Consider the following 16,482-nt stretch of genomic DNA (forward strand, 5'->3'; position numbering starts at 1 on the left):
CTCTGTTCAAAATTACGATCGCGGGGACCAATAATCGACGTACGTCGGTTACCGAGCTGAAACAGTCCCCGACACGCCGGGTACTCATCGATTTCCCGATCGACCAGAAAGGGATCGATGTTTCGCGGCGACCCGACTTCGATGGCCGTCGATGGTAACGCGCCGCAGCGTCGAAAAGTCGAGCGATCGTTATCACGGTCCTGTAATTAACCCCTCGGGTACGACAAAAATTGGACGATTTTCTCTCCCATCAGCTCGGGACTGATTTTTCACGAACAGACCCAACATTTTTTATACATGGTATTGAGTTGGTTCACAGCTTCGTGCGGTTTCTCGGTTAACCGCTGATTTTTGTTGCAAGTTTTCACAGAATGCCGCAGCAACGCAACTCGACTAGGGAGTTCACGTAATTGGAATAAAATTAACCCTTTGCACTAGGCTCTCCCCTCTAAAGAGGCATTCGACAAAGAATGTGAATGTACCCTCTACGAGAATACAACGATATTATTGTTTTAAAGTGATTGTATAGAACAAAATACATAAGCTATTTACTATCTATTTCGTAAGAAAGTCATCGAGTGCAAAGGGTTAAAACTACGAAAGATAATCCGATGCTCAGCGTTGAACGTCAATTCTTATAATTTTTATTAAAAATGGTAGCGATAGAAAGTTTGTCAACCACGTTTGAAATAAAGAAATTCTAGTGAATTCTAAGCGATCACGTGTTTCCAGGGGAACCAGCCGACGGGACGTGTCTGTGTCCACCTGCGCGCAGTAGGGCAAATTGTGATTTATGCGACGAACGCGCTCTGTCCGGCTGACGAAAGAGAATTGCGGAACGTAATGAGTTATGGCGACTCCGCGGCCTAATGCAAATATATGGTCCGTTGGCGTGTAATCAGCCTCTCGGTCGACGTCTCGCGAACAATTCTCGCGTTTCACCATGGCCGACTGATCGTGTTTCCTCTACGTTCGAGAAACCGTTTCGCCGGGGGCGTGCGATCGCTGGTTAACGTTTTTTTCATAGTGTTCGCCGGTAATCATGCATTGCCGCCCGCCTCCTTTATCCACCCCGGAACCCCTCGTTCAAACAACATTGGCATATTTTCTGCGTAACTTCAAGGGTGAGCGAAGGCCTAGACACCCTTCAACCGTCACAGAGAGTCGCATACGAGGTAAAGCAGAGGTACTTGCGCGCAACTACCGCCATATCTTGGAATTATTAATGTTAAGCGAGAATCGTTAATGTCGGAGAAATTCGATTTAACATGCAGGCGTTGCTCGTGGAACGGGCAGTTGTGGAATCGATAATTTCGCATTAAAGCGGATGTTAATGCCGAAATCCGTCCTATCCATTTTCCAAGGTAAAATGGCCATCGAAACTCGCGACTATCATTTTCCAGCGAGATCGCGTTCGAGTTCAATAATAAATCCGTGCTAGATTCGAAAGAACGACGCGCAGTCTCCGCGATAGCAAGGGTCTCTAGAGCTGCACGCTCGTTGAACCAACCCTTGATAGGTGCACTTTTGGGGTAGCCAGCAAGCCACCCCATGGCAGTGACTGTGCTTCAAGCGTCGAGTGCCAACCGAGACGCGCAAGAGCAGAGGACTGCGTACCGCCTATGTCACGAGACGAGCTACATCCAAGATGAAATTTCAAATATTCCACGGCGCGCGTTTAATCCGCCCTTTTCAAAGAAAATATTCCTACGCGAACCGCGCGACACTCGAGAAATTCCTCTTCCCGGAGATGACACTCGAGAATATTTGCAAATATGTAGTTTTATCGGGCGATCGTCGAACGGGGAGAACTTCCTCCGGCTCGATCGACGCGAACGTTTAGTTTATTTTCTGTCCGTTGTTTTGCTCGTGCGTCGCTCGACGACGTTTAAAAAATGTAAAAAAATAAAAATAAAGGCACCCGACGCGGACGAAATGTTTGCTCAAACCAATCGATCGCTGCAAGACGTACGAAAAAACGCTTTGGAAGTTGTTTCGATCGAACGCGCGAATTTTTAAGCTCTTCAAAAATATGAATAGGTTGATGGACGACGCGAACACCCTATATATGCATGGTCGTCGAGAGAACGCAATATTTGAAAATATACCATCCTTGGGGGCGAATGTCAAACACTCGACCGGATTCGCAGACACGTTTTTTCTCCTCAAAGTGGAATACAATAGTTTTACGCGCAGCTTTCTCGACTTAGGGGTGTACGCGTCGTTACTAGCCAGCATTTTTTTTCGTAAAGAATTTTAATTATCGCGACGCAAGTTTCGCAACGGCGCCGCTCTCCCATATGCGTACATGTTTTTAATACGAGATCTACATGATTTCATCGTAAAGGAGCCGGTCCTCTAAAAGTAAACGAAGTCTTTGAAGCATGAAATTGAAATTGAGAAACGCAACGCGTGTGCGCCGTGTGCGTCTTGGTGCAATAAAATAGGAATGTATAATAATCTGTTTCCATTCGAATCGAAAGTAGCGGGAACGCCAGGATAATTCAACGCGTACGTTTTCAAAGTGGCGGCCGTAACGGCGTGAAAAAAAAATCCCAATTGGTTCACTTTTATGTCGTCGTCCGGCGCTCGCCGGATATCGAATAGACGATGCCGTAAAAGCGCGGTTTACGACAGAAATATTCATACCGCGAAACTTATTCTTCGCGTCGGGGACGTAACGTTTTCTCACCGTGCATTTTATGGGCTGTCGGGGAGTATCGGCCGATGACATAACGCCGCCCGTAAGTCTTACTTTTCAGCCAAGATTGCCTGCGCTTTGCGCCGGAAGCACACATGTTTCAAAGGCGGCTTCTCGGCGCTTCTACAAACGCGGTCAGAAAAGGAAGAAAAAAAAAAACAGAGCCACGCCGACGCTGAGATCCCCATCTGCAGCGTCGCGTCGCCCTGAGAATCGCGACCAGACGAGAAATTACGAAAATTACTTAATTCCTCGCGTTCGTGGGAGGACGGCACACGAGAGGCAAGACGGGATTCCGAAGAGACCCTAGGACTTGAAACACGAGGTCGTCAGGAAATTGTCTATCCCTTTGGTTAACAAATTCGTCGTAATTTAAACAAGACAATGAGCGCCAGATTATCTTTCGTAGTCTTTGTTTCGTTATTGGGAAATCCTGTATCAGCGCCGCGTCATCGACACGAGAGGATCGCGAATCCTTCGTCGATCCACCGTCTAGTTTGCCTTGGACGCGTTACACGGGCCTTCATTGCGCATAATCGAGCCAACGGAATCCCGCGGTCGAAGCCGTTTCGCGCGATTACCGCCGGGTACCGTGCATACATTACGTTTTAGGCGGAAATTGTCATCGATAGGAGAATGCGTGCGCGAAAATTTCATTGCGTCGTCGTCGTCTTTGAGGCGGTAACACGCGACAGACGATCGCGCGAAACGAACATCATTAGCGAATATGAAACGCGCCCGGTCGCTGTTCTCTCGCGTTTCGCTCGTACGCGTGAAAAATAACATCGCTTCTCCTGCGGTGTACCGGGGAGAAAAAGAACGTTAAACGGGGTTTAAATGGCGGGTAATTAAAAAACGAGAGGCAAAATCGGCCGGGGTTACAGCTCATTAGTTTTCAGCGGTTCAGAACGATGACAGAGGCTGCGAAAATGCGACGGTTGAATGCCGGATACAGCAGACGTTATGCCATTCCGTGCACACAGCCGCGAGAAGACACGCGTGTACCTACATACGTGTCCCGCAGCGGCGTTAATTGGCTCCGCGATGAATATTACAAAATACCGCCCCGCCTGAAAGAAGGACCCCGCTTTAATTACGATATAATGCACGTCGGTCGAGATCCTCGTGTGAAAGACCGATACACCATGCGTCTCTCATGTTGCGCGACGAACTACACCTCGCTTTCATCGAATCGCTTAATATGGAAGTCGCTCAAGGAAGTTTCCTTCTAGCCCTATACATTCGCCGGGAGAATGAGATGACGCCGAGCGACCGCGAGGAACGTGCAAGAAAACGTGGAATTTAATTTACTTTCTGCAAACTGTAGGCTTTCGATCACGCTGGCGCGGGATCGTTGGCTAAATAACGATATAAGGTAGCGACGATGGCTGTTTTCGAGTACTGCCCGGACAAAATAATGTTTTCGTACATGCAATACCGATATTTGAAAGAAAAATACTATTGTTGCTGGTATTTTTCTTTCAGGCGTACGTTAATACAGGAAACATTCGCTTTATTCAATAAAAATTGTACGTACGTATAGACTGAAATTTAAAACATTCGCAAGTAACGAACTTCCTTACTTGGACAAAAGATATTCAATATTGGGATTTGTTCTGCAAGAAAATAGTACTTAAGGAACTGGATCATCACAAAAAAGGATAGATTAATTACGATGGTTTCTCGCGTGTATTGCCGACGTTACGAAAACGTACAGCGTGATAATCTAAACTTTGATACAACTTAGGTGTAAAGTAAATGTACAAGTAGTATTCGCAATCTTACAGGTTAAATAACAGGTTTTCGCAGATTCTTACGAAAATAATTAATTTATGGACTAAATACAGTCTTATAACGTGTATATATAAAGAGTTTGTCTGTAAAAAAGAAAAATAAACGTTTCATCGGAAGACACGTAATCGCGCAACCTTACTCTTTATCAGAAAATTCTTGACTCGCTAGATGATAGAAATGGGAATCGACATTCTGAATCAGCAGATTTGGTTCCTCGAACTCTAGAATTTCCCCTTCTCCCATTACAATAACTCTAAAACGAAAAAATTTGTCAAGTATACATCGATACCGGGAATCGTTTATATTACCATACCTATCACAGTGCATGATTGTTCTTATCCTATGTGCGACAGTGATAACTGTAGCGCTTTGGAAGGAAGACTTTATCGTCGTCTGTATAAATTTATCTGTCTCTTGATCAACATTAGCCGTTGCTTCGTCGATACAGATAATCTACAGAAAAATATGGGAAACTCAACCTCTAATAAAATACAATATCACGAAACTTTCTAAATCGAAAAATCGATATCGATACCTTAGCGTTATGTAATACAGCTCTGACTAAGCAAAACAATTGCCTCTGACCCGCGCTTAGATTAGAGCCACTTTCCTCTAACGCGGCGCCAAGTCCCCCCAAACGATACACTAACGAATGTACTTGACATTTCTCCAAAGCTTTATATATATGCAAATCTGGGTACTGATTTAACGGATCAAGATTTTCCCTAATTGTACCCGAGAAGAGATACGGGTTCTGAGGTATGATAGTTAACCGTGATCTGAAACGATACTTTACGGTAACTTCTAATTACCACACCGCGCTCGAAAGGATTTTTAAACACATGAATATAACCAAATCTTGTACACCTGCCATAATTCGTTACTTTAAAGTACCAAAAAAACCTTACCTTAATGCGTTCAGCTTCAAAGTCCGTACGTTAACGTTATCGATGAATATACTCCCCGAAGTTATCTCTACCAACCTAAACAACGAAACGAACAAAGAACTTTTGCCAGCACCTGTGCGTCCAACTACACCGATTTTCTCTGCCGGCCGTGTAGCGAACGTTATACCGTTCAAAGATGGCACCAAATCATCTCTGCAAAATATACCAATATTATCTGCTAATACCGAATGCACTTAATCTAGTTGGACGCGTCAATTACCTGTATTTCAAAATTACTTCTCTAAACTCAACTACACCCTGACTTGGCCATGCATACGGCGGATTATCTCCTTTTATAGTTTCTAAGGGAACATTCTCTAAATACTGTTTTACGCGTTCGATCGCGATCATCTCCCTCTCCGTTTCGGTAAATGCATTCACTACACCGGATAACAGGCCAGTTATCGATAATGCATACGTAATAACGAGACCTATTAAACCAGGATCTGCGATGTTATACTGGTACTGTATAACTGCTATATTGCTCACAGCCGCTAAAACGATGACCCCGATAAGTTGCAATCTTAATGCGAGCCATTGACTGACGGCGATCGATGCAAATTGCGTCTTTTGGCTAACTTCCAACGAAAGTTCGTTTTCTTGTTTAAAACGAGGCACAGTGCGAAAAGCTCTAATAGTAGATAAACCGTGTAAGGTTTCGTTAAAATGCGTGTATAATGGTGACAGAGCCATACTGGATAAGCGCTTTAGTTCCCTCGACGTTAATCTGAAAAATATGGATCGAATAATAAGTTTTTTTAAAACTTAAATACAAATTGAAGGAATGAATGTACCTATAGTGATTCTGTATCCAGTGGTAAACCGGCACGAGCGGAGCTAATATTAGGAGTATCCATGGTAAACCATAAGTTGTAACAATAACTGTTGCAAACAAGCCAAATAGTTGTGCAAATAATATATTAGCAATAAAGGGCAAGGTATCGTCAATTGTATATGTATCAGATGAAAATCTGTTAATGATTCTACCAAACGGTTGAATGTCAAAAAATACAGCTTTAGCCTAAACATATATACTGCATTTAATTTATGATATAGTACATCGGATAATCATCTTTCGGAAATATTACATACCCGTATAACAACCTTTAAAAGCTGTTTGTGTATTGCAATGGCTGCTTGAATTCCACCATATGCAAACATAAATGCTCTCATTAATGTAAAAAGCGAATTAAATAGAGCTAATATAGCATAAACTGTTAAATAATAATTAGTACTTAAGTTATTATTGTCAAAAAAGTACTCTAGACGTGGGGGCTTTGAGCTATCTGTAGTATTCTTTGCTGTTGTATTAATATGTGTAGCCCAATAAGATAACCACAGGTCTGTAATGTTCTTTGAACTTTGCATTAAAAACATGGATAAAACTATAATAATTGCTAAATAACGGCCCACGGCTTTCACGTAGCAAGCATATACTCCAAGACGTACGGTTCCCTTTTCAGAAAATTCTTCATCGAACAAACGATCTTTTTCATTTTTATTGATCTGATATGTATCTCTTGGCAAGTCGTCGATAGACATGGTTACCAAATCTGACTCCAAAGATTCTGAAGATAATAAATAGTCTTCTAAATCGGGTAAAACATGGCTTGGTTTACCCTGATTAATTATCCTGCCTTTCGACATTTCCACTACCAAATCTGCATGAACCAAGTAATGAGTTTGATGGGTACATAGTACTCTTGTTTTATTTTTCAACAAACCCAAAATAACATGCTCAAATACGTAACTAGCAATTTTTGGATCTAAAGTTGCTAAAACATCATCTAATAAATAAATATCTTTATCCGCATACACGGCTCGCGCCAAAGAAATTCGTGTTTTTTGACCTCCGCTCAAAGTGTTTCCTGCTTCCCCGATAACCGTTAAATCTTTCTTAGGTAGCGAATTTAAATCAACGGTAAGAGCACATGCCTTTAAGATGTTCCTATTATGAATTTCGTGTTAGAATAGTTCTAAAGCTCTGTTTGCGTAATTCGATACTCACATATATTTACTGTAGTCATAAGATTTTCCAAAAAGAATATTGTCTCGAATGGTGCCATGTTGTAGCCAAGAATTTTGTTTTACATATGCAAAACCTTTATCGATATCGCTTACCGCTACTGTACCACGAATTTTAGTAATTTCACCTAAAATGCCATCTAAAAGTAACGTCTTTCCACTACCTACTTTTCCCATTATCCCAATCAAGTGTCCCTAGAAAAAAATTCACTCTATTCATAACATTTCGTAATATTAAGAAAACCCGTTATGTTATTACCTTTGGTACTGTAATATTGATATCGTGTAAATTAAAAATACCATCATCTTCAAAAGTAACTGTTTTTCTAGAATCTGAACTAGTTGATGGTGTATCGATACTTTTAGGTGAATCAAAGCCATTCTGCTTCATACCTTGTTTTCTATGTACACTAAGTGTTACATTCTGAAGCATTAAATCCACTCCAGATGCAGATTGTATATAATATGAAGACATATCTACATCTGGTAACTACATTGAATAAAATTGATATAATTACTATTTACAAACTAAAAATTTTGTATGTGTTTACTTTCATTAACAGATAGTAACTTCCACATACATCTAACATTTTCTGAATTCTTTTAAGCGACACCCAAGCTTCTGTAAGACCATTCAATACCCATGGAAACTCATTTAGTGGACCTATTAGCATGTTCAACAGTGCCATAGTAGTAAAAACTGTCTTTGCATCAAGTTTATTTCCAAGAAAAACATATGTAGTAAATGTTAATATAGAAATCAATATAGGCGTTGTGGCCCAAAAGTAAACACATAGTGCATCTAAATATTTTCTGGCACTCAAGTGTTTAATCTCATTGTCTCGTACCTCTAAGCAAAAAAAAATGATAAAAAGTGGTATACAAAGGTCAATGTTCGAGGATAGACCCATATATACGAAGATATACTAACTTAAAATATTCCGCAAAAACTGATCTTCCCATACATTCAACTTAATTGTAGTTATTCCAGATAGTGTTTCCCCTATAAGTTTGACCCTTTGGTCTTTACATTCCATTAATTTTGTACTAAGCTTCCCAATTCGATTTGCTATCATTTTATTTATGGGAATAATCATTATTGCAAATGACACCCCAGCTAAGAACGAGATACCTATTTGTTTTTGTAGAAGATACAATGTCACAACTAACTGGAAAAATATGAACATAAGAAATGTTTACTTACTTTGCAGAAAATAAAATTTTTTTAGCACAAGTTAACAAGTGGGTTCTTAAAATTATTACTATTATAAAATAAAACGAACCATACAAAACTATCCTAAGAGATTACCTGCAATGGTATGCTCCAAAACGCATGAAAACTTGGACAACTATTAACGAGTCTATCGCTATCCGTACTTATAAAGTTTACAATTTCACCAAAATTAAATTGCCGTTTTAATTGAACAATCGAAGAGTGTACTGTTTTTCTATATAATAAAGTTACGATAGTGGATCGAATTTTTAAACCAACAATAGACATCCAAAATGTGAAATGAGTATTACAAAAAGCCCCTAAAATACAAACATTGTTGTAAGTGACATTAAACATATAAAGGATTATAAAATTTGTTGTAATTTATATAACCCCCTTATAAACAATACTTGAAAACATTAGTCAAGTATATTTTAATGCCTACCTATTACAGCACTAATAAATAATAAGAATGCATAGAGATATCCATGTGAGATTGGTTCGTTCCTGTCCTCAATAAAACCAACCAATTTATTCAATAATATTGGTCCCATAAATGAAGAACAATTATTAATCAATTTCAATATTCCAACCGAGTAAAATTCCCAACCAAAACATTTATGTAACAAATGAAACAATGTCATTTTGTTCCTGACCGTTTGTACATCTGTTTCCAACATTAATTCAGTATTCTCCATTCTGTCATTTATATTGTTGGACTATAATATATTATATAATGTTAAGAATATTTATTCCTGTTATTGAAATAACAGAAATAAAAGAATTACCAATTTTGAGAAGAATTGAATTTACCATATTTTGCAAATGTTTATCAATCTTCTGACTGATTGTATTAGTGTTGATATATTCTGGTAAATCAAATAGATCATCCGAATGATTTAATAAACCATGAACACCTTTTTCCATTAATGGATTCACCCAACGAAATGAAAGTTTGGAGATTGCTGATATATCCTCCATAGCAGTCCCAAGGTAAGTTGGGTCCTGTTCCTCTGGGAATCTCACGTAAGAAGAATTAGGTGTACTTAACAGTGCAGTCCGTTCTCCTATCTATGAAAATACTTTTCACTGATGTGTGATATCTGTATTTACTAAATAATCTATGGTTTGAGATATCATAGTCAATTTGGAAATACAGTAGTGCCCACTTAAGTGACCACGCTCGGGACCGGCCGCGGTCATTTATGTGAGCATGGTTACTTTTTAGAATTCAACGGAGATAAGGAAAGAGGATAAGTGCGAGTAAGATACAATAGCTGGCACCCAAAACCAAATATACGATGTATCGATAACGACCGGCGTAAAGTTACGCTTGGCTTCTAAGAATTGGTGGAGATAACCGCGAACACTTAAGTGGGCAAAAATACGGTCAGTTAAGTGGGCACTACTGTAACACGTGTACTTAGCAGCATGTTTGAAATTTCTTACATTGATAAGCTCACAGACAACACTAACCATTGATAATACTATAAACTACTATATTGAAAGCAAGCAACCTATAATGACTTACTTCATTAAATCGAGATGATCTCATATCTTGAAAACTATCATGACCTGGTATCAGTGTTATAGCATACAGTGTTAGTAGAATCACTACACTGATACTAAATCCCAGTGACAAATTTGGTAAAACATCATCTTGTGAATTATGTTTGATATGACTTCGTAGCAATAATGTAGAAATTACAAGTAATAAAAATATTAATGCTCTAATCAACACAGGACCTCGTGGATTAAAATCTCTTCCTCTTCTTAAACTTAATATAAAACAGATATGAACAACCCATGCTAATCCCTCGGTACCTGCCACAAGGTAATCAATAGGTTTGGCAGCTGTTGCAGTATCTTTTACTCTACTGAATATTAAATTATAATCTTGTGTATTAAGGATTAGAGAAGGTTCAGTATTTTGAATGCTGTTCTTTGGAAAAAGAATTGATTTTGTAAAGTCTACAGTACGATTTAATCCATTTTTTATCTCATTTAATATATTTGACGAGTCCCAAGTTGACTCTGAATTTTTATATGATGCCATGAGGTATGCATGTGGTATTGAATTATTGGATGGCACATTGTTCGGTGGAACAACTGTAGTATTAAAAAGAATAATACATGCTCTAATTATAGGAAGAATTACAAGGCACATAGTAATTAAAATTCTGAATTGTATAGCAGAATTAGAGCCATCATGAAGAAAGGAATATGTATTTCTTTTTCCACAATGATATGCAGATATTATTGCAATACAGATTAAAACTGGAATCTGAAAGAGGTAAGAAAGATATTTGATAAATATAAACTATATAATTTATGTGGCTAATGCACAAAATGCATCAATCTATGAATTATGAATCACCTGGAGGCAAAGTTGTTGGAAGCAGACATCAAGATCATGTGTATCTGGATTCAACGGTTTAATGCCTCCACGGTATCCACATAATTCTGTCCAATTCCATGTCCATGTTTCTTCAACACCATTAGTTAACCAATTACTATCCATATTTTAAGGCTACAAAATATCCAATAATAGAAAAAACTATGAACAGCCTTTTCATAAGCGAATAAGAAAATCAAAGTTTTATTTATGGTAGAACATTAGATATCTAAAATACCATTTATATATTGTATTTGATGAATACTTTGTATTTTATAATTCTTTCAATGAACAAAACAATTACTGCTACTATTGCATTGAATTTAATATTTATAATTTCAAGTATTATTGTCATTTATAAAGCAGCTAAAGTGATGGTTACAAAACATTTCATTTTAAAAATAATTTTATAAATCTACTACAATACAAAGTACTCACCTGCTAAGTATATATCCTAATGTATTCAATAACAATACATACCCAGATAATGTATATTTCACTATTTATTACACGTTTCGCGAAGTATCATGTTTCGGAAAAACTTCATACCGAAGTACTTAAACTTATTGGTTAGGTTTCTGGCATACATTGTCGATGACGCATACGACGTCAAGTGGTGTGTCACGAATCATAAGGAAAAACATTGATATAAAAATATAAACATAAAATATTTATACATACATTACATATTAAATTATTGATAAATACGTAACTACTGTATATAGAAACTACTGATAAATAAATCAACAATCGTCTCGATTCAACTATGTTGTTCAGGTTGTTGATTTAAGAATATATAAATTAAAGACCAATTAGGTTGTTTAAACATGAGTGAAAAGGAACATACGCAAGATTACACACCAAAAATGATATTGGATGAAAAAGACAACAATAACTCAGCACCGAATTTTCTAAATACAGAAGAGGAAAAGACAAACTTGGAAAAAGAACTACTAAATCATGTAAGTAAGAGTAAAGCAATTTTTAAGAGTCAACAGAAAGAAGATCCAGATTTAACTTTTGAAGAGAAAGTAACAATTGCACGTAATACATTAAAAAAGAGCCATTGTTTGTTTCTATCTAAGTTTGGACATTACATGAAAGAAGAACACTTAAAGTATTTTGAGGAACTTAAAGACAAAGACTATGAAATTGCTTATCATATTAATAGATTACAAAGGTATTTTAACAATTCAACAAGACTAACTGATGTTAAGAATAGAAGATACCAAGCATTGAAAACATTAGTAGAACAGGGAGAATACTTCAGTGAATCTGAAATGATGAAACGAAATCCATTATTATATGAACACCTAGTTGGACAATACATGACTGAAAAACAAAAAAAATTGAGAGACAATATAGACACTAAGAATATTACGTTTGTAAATCTTTTAATGGAAAGTATAGAAAGAGACAGTTTAAAACAGAAACGAAAGTTACAAGAGGAAGAAGAGCAAAATGTATTGGAAGAAACTGAATCGGATGAAGAACAAGGTGAAATTTGTGTTCCACAGCATTTAAATTACAACGAAGACAGGACTTTTCAATGGGGTACACTAGTTACATTGCAGAACAAGATAGAACATCAGAATATCCACAGGCCAATAGATAAAAGTCCATGTAATATTTCAAAAACAGAAAAACAAATACTCAAACAGGAATTTGTGAGCAATATGTATCAAAATTTTTTGGATGGAAGAGATACAGACTTTGATTACAGGTATTTGTAAAATTTTACTCCTTACCAGTAGTATATTAATTTATACATTTCAAACATATTTTAATTATTTTAGCACAGTGGATGACAATGAAGCTTATGATAACATAGATATAAGATCGCAAGATGAAGAGGACAAATATTTTGATTCAGAATCTCCTGAAAATATATGTCCATCTGAAGATAGAAATGAAGTTGAGACTGAGGATGAATTGGATATTTATATGAAATCACTGAAGGTTAATTGATATTTTTCAGTTTACGATCGCTTCGTGTAAATATTCAGATTTACAAAAGAAAATTGTTTATTCGATAGGAGCAGGTCACTACAAGTACACTCTCTTTGGATAATCTTGTATGTGATGATTACTGTAAGATGTAATGTTGTATATGTACAATAATATAATATAGAATTTGTAAATAAAAATCTTTAGAATTACTGAAAATGGAATTTATCTTGAAATCGCACTAAAAAATTTATTTTTTACCAAAATTAAGGTTCTTTGTGGAATAATGATATCCCATAAGAATGATGAATTTGAGAAGAAAGTTGTTAATTTTATAATAAAATATACGTAAATTGTGTACAACTCTAGAAATATTTTATTAACGTACGTATATATCCGCGTATGACGGCATAATTATATCAGACTAAAGACCTCGGAGGGTCGACTAAGACAAAATGACATATGCCCTCTTTCTCGATTCACCGAAGCTGCCCAAAGTAAGTTCGGACCGTCTCGTGGGAGTCGAGAGAGAAAGGCCTCACACTTCCCTTCTCGCTCTTGAACAACTAATATCCGACCTCCCGTCAACAGGTCTCCCTCCACTGGCCTCTGCTGACCGCTGCTGACCACTCCTGGAATTTCTGACAACGTATAACGATTACTACTGACGTCTGTCAGCCTCCGCTGACCGCTGCTGACCACCGCTTATATTTTTGACACCGTATAACGATTACTACTGACTTCTGCCTGCCTCCGCTGGACTCTGCTGACCGCTACTGATCACTCCTATTACTTCTGACAACGTATAACGATTACTCCTGACTTCTGCCTGCCTCCGCTGGACTCTGCTGACCGCTACTGACCACTCCTGTTACTTCTGACAACGTATAACGATTACAACTTGCTACTGCCTGCCCCTGCTGGACTCTACTTGCCTCTGCATACCTCTGCTGGCCTCCCTTGGCCTCTGTTCACCGCTGCTGACCACTGCTGACCACCGCTTATATTTCTGACAACGTATAACGATTACTACTGGCTACTGCCACCCTCTGCTGACCTCAGCCAGCATCTCCCGACCTAAGCTGGCCTCTACCAATATCTCCCGACGTCGGCTGACCATCGCTGACCACTGCTGACCGTTGCTGACAACTTGTCACATGATGTAATATAATATAATATGTTTATATGTATTAAAGTTTTGTATAATGTAAATCTATGGCAATAAATGATATAATTTCAAAGTATTCAATGTGTTCTCATCATTTTTTACCGACCTTTTCCTCTCCAAATCATTCTCTTACCTATAAGATACGTACCACCTTCTTCGCAAGTTCACCAGCATTTTAGAAATGTTCCGGGAACTTTGGAAATCCGAATTTGACCTTGACCTTGGCCTAGTTTCGAAAGTGGGTCAAGGCCATTCGAATCTTAGAAAAATTTCGGGCGCTTCGAAAATCCGGATGTCCTTGACCCAATTTCGAAAGTGGGTCAAGGCCATTCGAATCTTAGAAAAATTTCGGGCGCTTCGAAAATCCGGATGGCCTTGACCCAATTTCGAAAGTAGGTCAAGGCCATTCGAAATTTCAGAAGTCTTCCGGCCGACTTGGAAATCCGGATGGCCTTGACCTAATTTCGAAAGTGGGTCAAGGCCATCGAATCTTAGAAAAATTCCGGGCGCTTTGGGAATCAGGATTTAGCCTTGACCCAGTTTCGAAAGTAGGTCAAGGTCACCGGCATTTCAGAAAACGCTCCGGGCACTTTGGAATTCCAGTTTTAAGTAGAGAAACGGTTTCTTATAACTAAGGGAATAATGGGGATAGGAAAAGAAAGGTAAAAGTGATGAGAACACATAGAATTCTTTAAAATTATATAATTTATTGTCATAAATTTACATTATACAAAGTTTTAATACATGTACATCATGTTAGAAGTTGTTAACAAAGGTCAGTGTGGTTAGCAGGGGCCAGCAGAGGTCAGCAGAGGGATGCAGAGGGATGCAGAGGCATGCAGAGACTAGCAGGGGCAAGCAGTAGCAAGTTGTAATCGTTGTACGTTGCCAGAAGCATCAGGGGTGGTCAGCAGAGGCTGAGAGAGGCTGACAGTAGCAAGTTGTAATCATTATACGTTGCCAGAAGCATCAGGGGTTGTCAGCAATGTTAAGCAGAGGCCAACAAAGGCATGCACAGGCAAGCAGAAACCTGCAAAGGCAAGCAGAGACTTGTAGAGGCTTGCAGTAGTAAGTATTAATCGTTATACATTATCAGAAATACCTGCAGTGGTCAGTAACGTTCGGCAGAGGCCAGGAAAGTTCAGCAGAGACAAGCACACGCTGATAGAGATCAGCAAAGACCAACAGAGGTTAGCAGAAGTCAGTAGTAATCATTATAGGTTGTTAGAAATATAAGCGGTGGTCAGCAGAGGCCAGCAGTGGCAAGCAGAGGTCACCAGGGGCAAATAGTAGCAAGTAGTAAGCGTTATATGTTGTCAGAAGCATCAGAGGTGGTCAGGAGTGGTCAGCAGAGATGAGGAGAGGCATGCAGTGGCAAGCAGAGATCAGTAGGGGTGAACAGTAGCATGTAGTAATTGTTATACAATGTCAGAAGTATCAGGGGTGGTCAGCAATGTTAAGCAGAGGCCAACAAAGGCATGCACAGGCAAGCAGAAACCTGCAAAGGCAAGCAGAGACTTGTAGGGGCTTGCAGTAGTAAGTATTAATTGTTATACATTATCAGAAATACCTGCAGTGGTCAGTAACGTTCGGTAGAGGCCAGGAAAGTTTAGCAGAGACAAGCATACGCTGACAGTGATGAGCAAAGACTAACAGAGGTTAGCAGAAGTCAGTAGTAATCGTTATAGGTTGTCAGAAATATATGCGATGGTCGGCAGAGTCCAGCAGAGGTAAGCAGTAATCAGGTGCAGTCAGTAACAGCCTCTCTTAACTCCCATGAGACGTGTCCACGGTGCACTCGGCGGTTCGTCTGGCATCTCTGGTTTATACTAGAGATGACAGATCACGCGTATGTACGTGAGCTTGTAGTGTTTCGAAAAGTCGACAAAGGTAAACTGACTGCTCTCCTTCAAGTGTATCAGACGGCAAACCGGTGTTCGGAGATAACTGCTCCTCCACTTACGCGCGCTAATAATAATTTGTACGCGACTCTTAAGTTCAGACAGCTTCGGGAATTCGAGAAAGAAGGTGAATATGAGCCTTCAAACGTCCAAGTTTTTCGTGAAATAGTTCGTTATCTCCGACGCTAGATGGCGCTTATTTTTCTACCTCGAACCCTCTGGTGGAAAAACGTCCAAGTTTGTCGTGAAATAGTTCGTTATCTTCAGCGCTAGATGGCGCCTATTTTTCGACCTCGAACCCTCTGGTGGGAAATCGTCCAAGTTTGTCGTGAAATAGTTTGTGTTCTTCGAGACTAGATGGCGCCCATTTCTCTATCTCGAGAAATAGTTG

The 16,482-nt window shown here is 38.9% G+C and overlaps 2 protein-coding genes and 1 long non-coding RNA gene across 7 annotated transcripts; 1 reads left to right on the forward strand and 2 right to left on the reverse strand.

The window, feature by feature from the left end:
- Positions 1-4,320: 4,320 nt before the first annotated feature.
- Positions 4,321-11,683, reverse strand: LOC143345365 (ATP-binding cassette sub-family C member 10). 3 transcript variants are annotated; one of them, XM_076772416.1, is made up of 17 exons: positions 11,556-11,683; positions 11,058-11,210; positions 10,212-10,964; positions 9,494-9,751; positions 9,126-9,399; positions 8,777-9,000; positions 8,399-8,636; positions 8,049-8,317; positions 7,727-7,957; positions 7,451-7,662; positions 6,535-7,390; positions 6,237-6,463; positions 5,663-6,169; positions 5,404-5,595; positions 5,031-5,274; positions 4,809-4,948; positions 4,321-4,748 (listed from the first exon to the last, which is right to left on the reverse strand). In XM_076772416.1, exons 2-17 carry the CDS (start codon positions 11,199-11,201, stop codon positions 4,631-4,633), a joined length of 4,887 nt encoding a protein of 1,628 aa, XP_076628531.1. In that variant the 5' UTR covers positions 11,202-11,210; positions 11,556-11,683; the 3' UTR covers positions 4,321-4,630. The 3 variants fall into 3 exon arrangements, with proteins under 3 accessions (XP_076628531.1, XP_076628532.1, XP_076628533.1); XM_076772417.1 differs by having other exon boundaries at positions 11,514-11,636; XM_076772418.1 differs by having other exon boundaries at positions 11,503-11,629.
- Positions 11,684-11,902: 219 nt separating this feature from the next.
- Positions 11,903-13,241, forward strand: LOC143345366 (coiled-coil domain-containing protein 97-like). Of its 3 annotated transcripts, XM_076772420.1 has the most exons (4): positions 11,903-12,037; positions 12,161-12,798; positions 12,872-13,034; positions 13,112-13,241. In XM_076772420.1, the coding sequence occupies exons 1-4, from the start codon at positions 11,903-11,905 to the stop codon at positions 13,175-13,177; spliced, it is 1,002 nt and encodes a 333-aa protein (XP_076628535.1). In that variant the 3' UTR covers positions 13,178-13,241. The 3 variants fall into 3 exon arrangements, with proteins under 3 accessions (XP_076628535.1, XP_076628534.1, XP_076628536.1); XM_076772419.1 differs by having other exon boundaries at positions 11,903-12,798; XM_076772421.1 differs by lacking the exon at positions 13,112-13,241 and having other exon boundaries at positions 11,903-12,798; positions 12,877-13,002.
- A 1,868-nt stretch (positions 13,242-15,109) lies between these two features.
- On the reverse strand, positions 15,110-16,223 carry LOC143345367 (uncharacterized). Its single transcript, XR_013080264.1, has 3 exons — positions 15,761-16,223; positions 15,293-15,688; positions 15,110-15,220 (listed from the first exon to the last, which is right to left on the reverse strand). It is a non-coding gene; the product is annotated as an uncharacterized LOC143345367 (long non-coding RNA).
- Positions 16,224-16,482: the final 259 nt, after the last annotated feature.

This window comes from Colletes latitarsis, chromosome 9 (genome assembly GCF_051014445.1).
Source record: "Colletes latitarsis isolate SP2378_abdomen chromosome 9, iyColLati1, whole genome shotgun sequence".
NCBI lineage: Eukaryota > Metazoa > Arthropoda > Insecta > Hymenoptera > Colletidae > Colletes > Colletes latitarsis.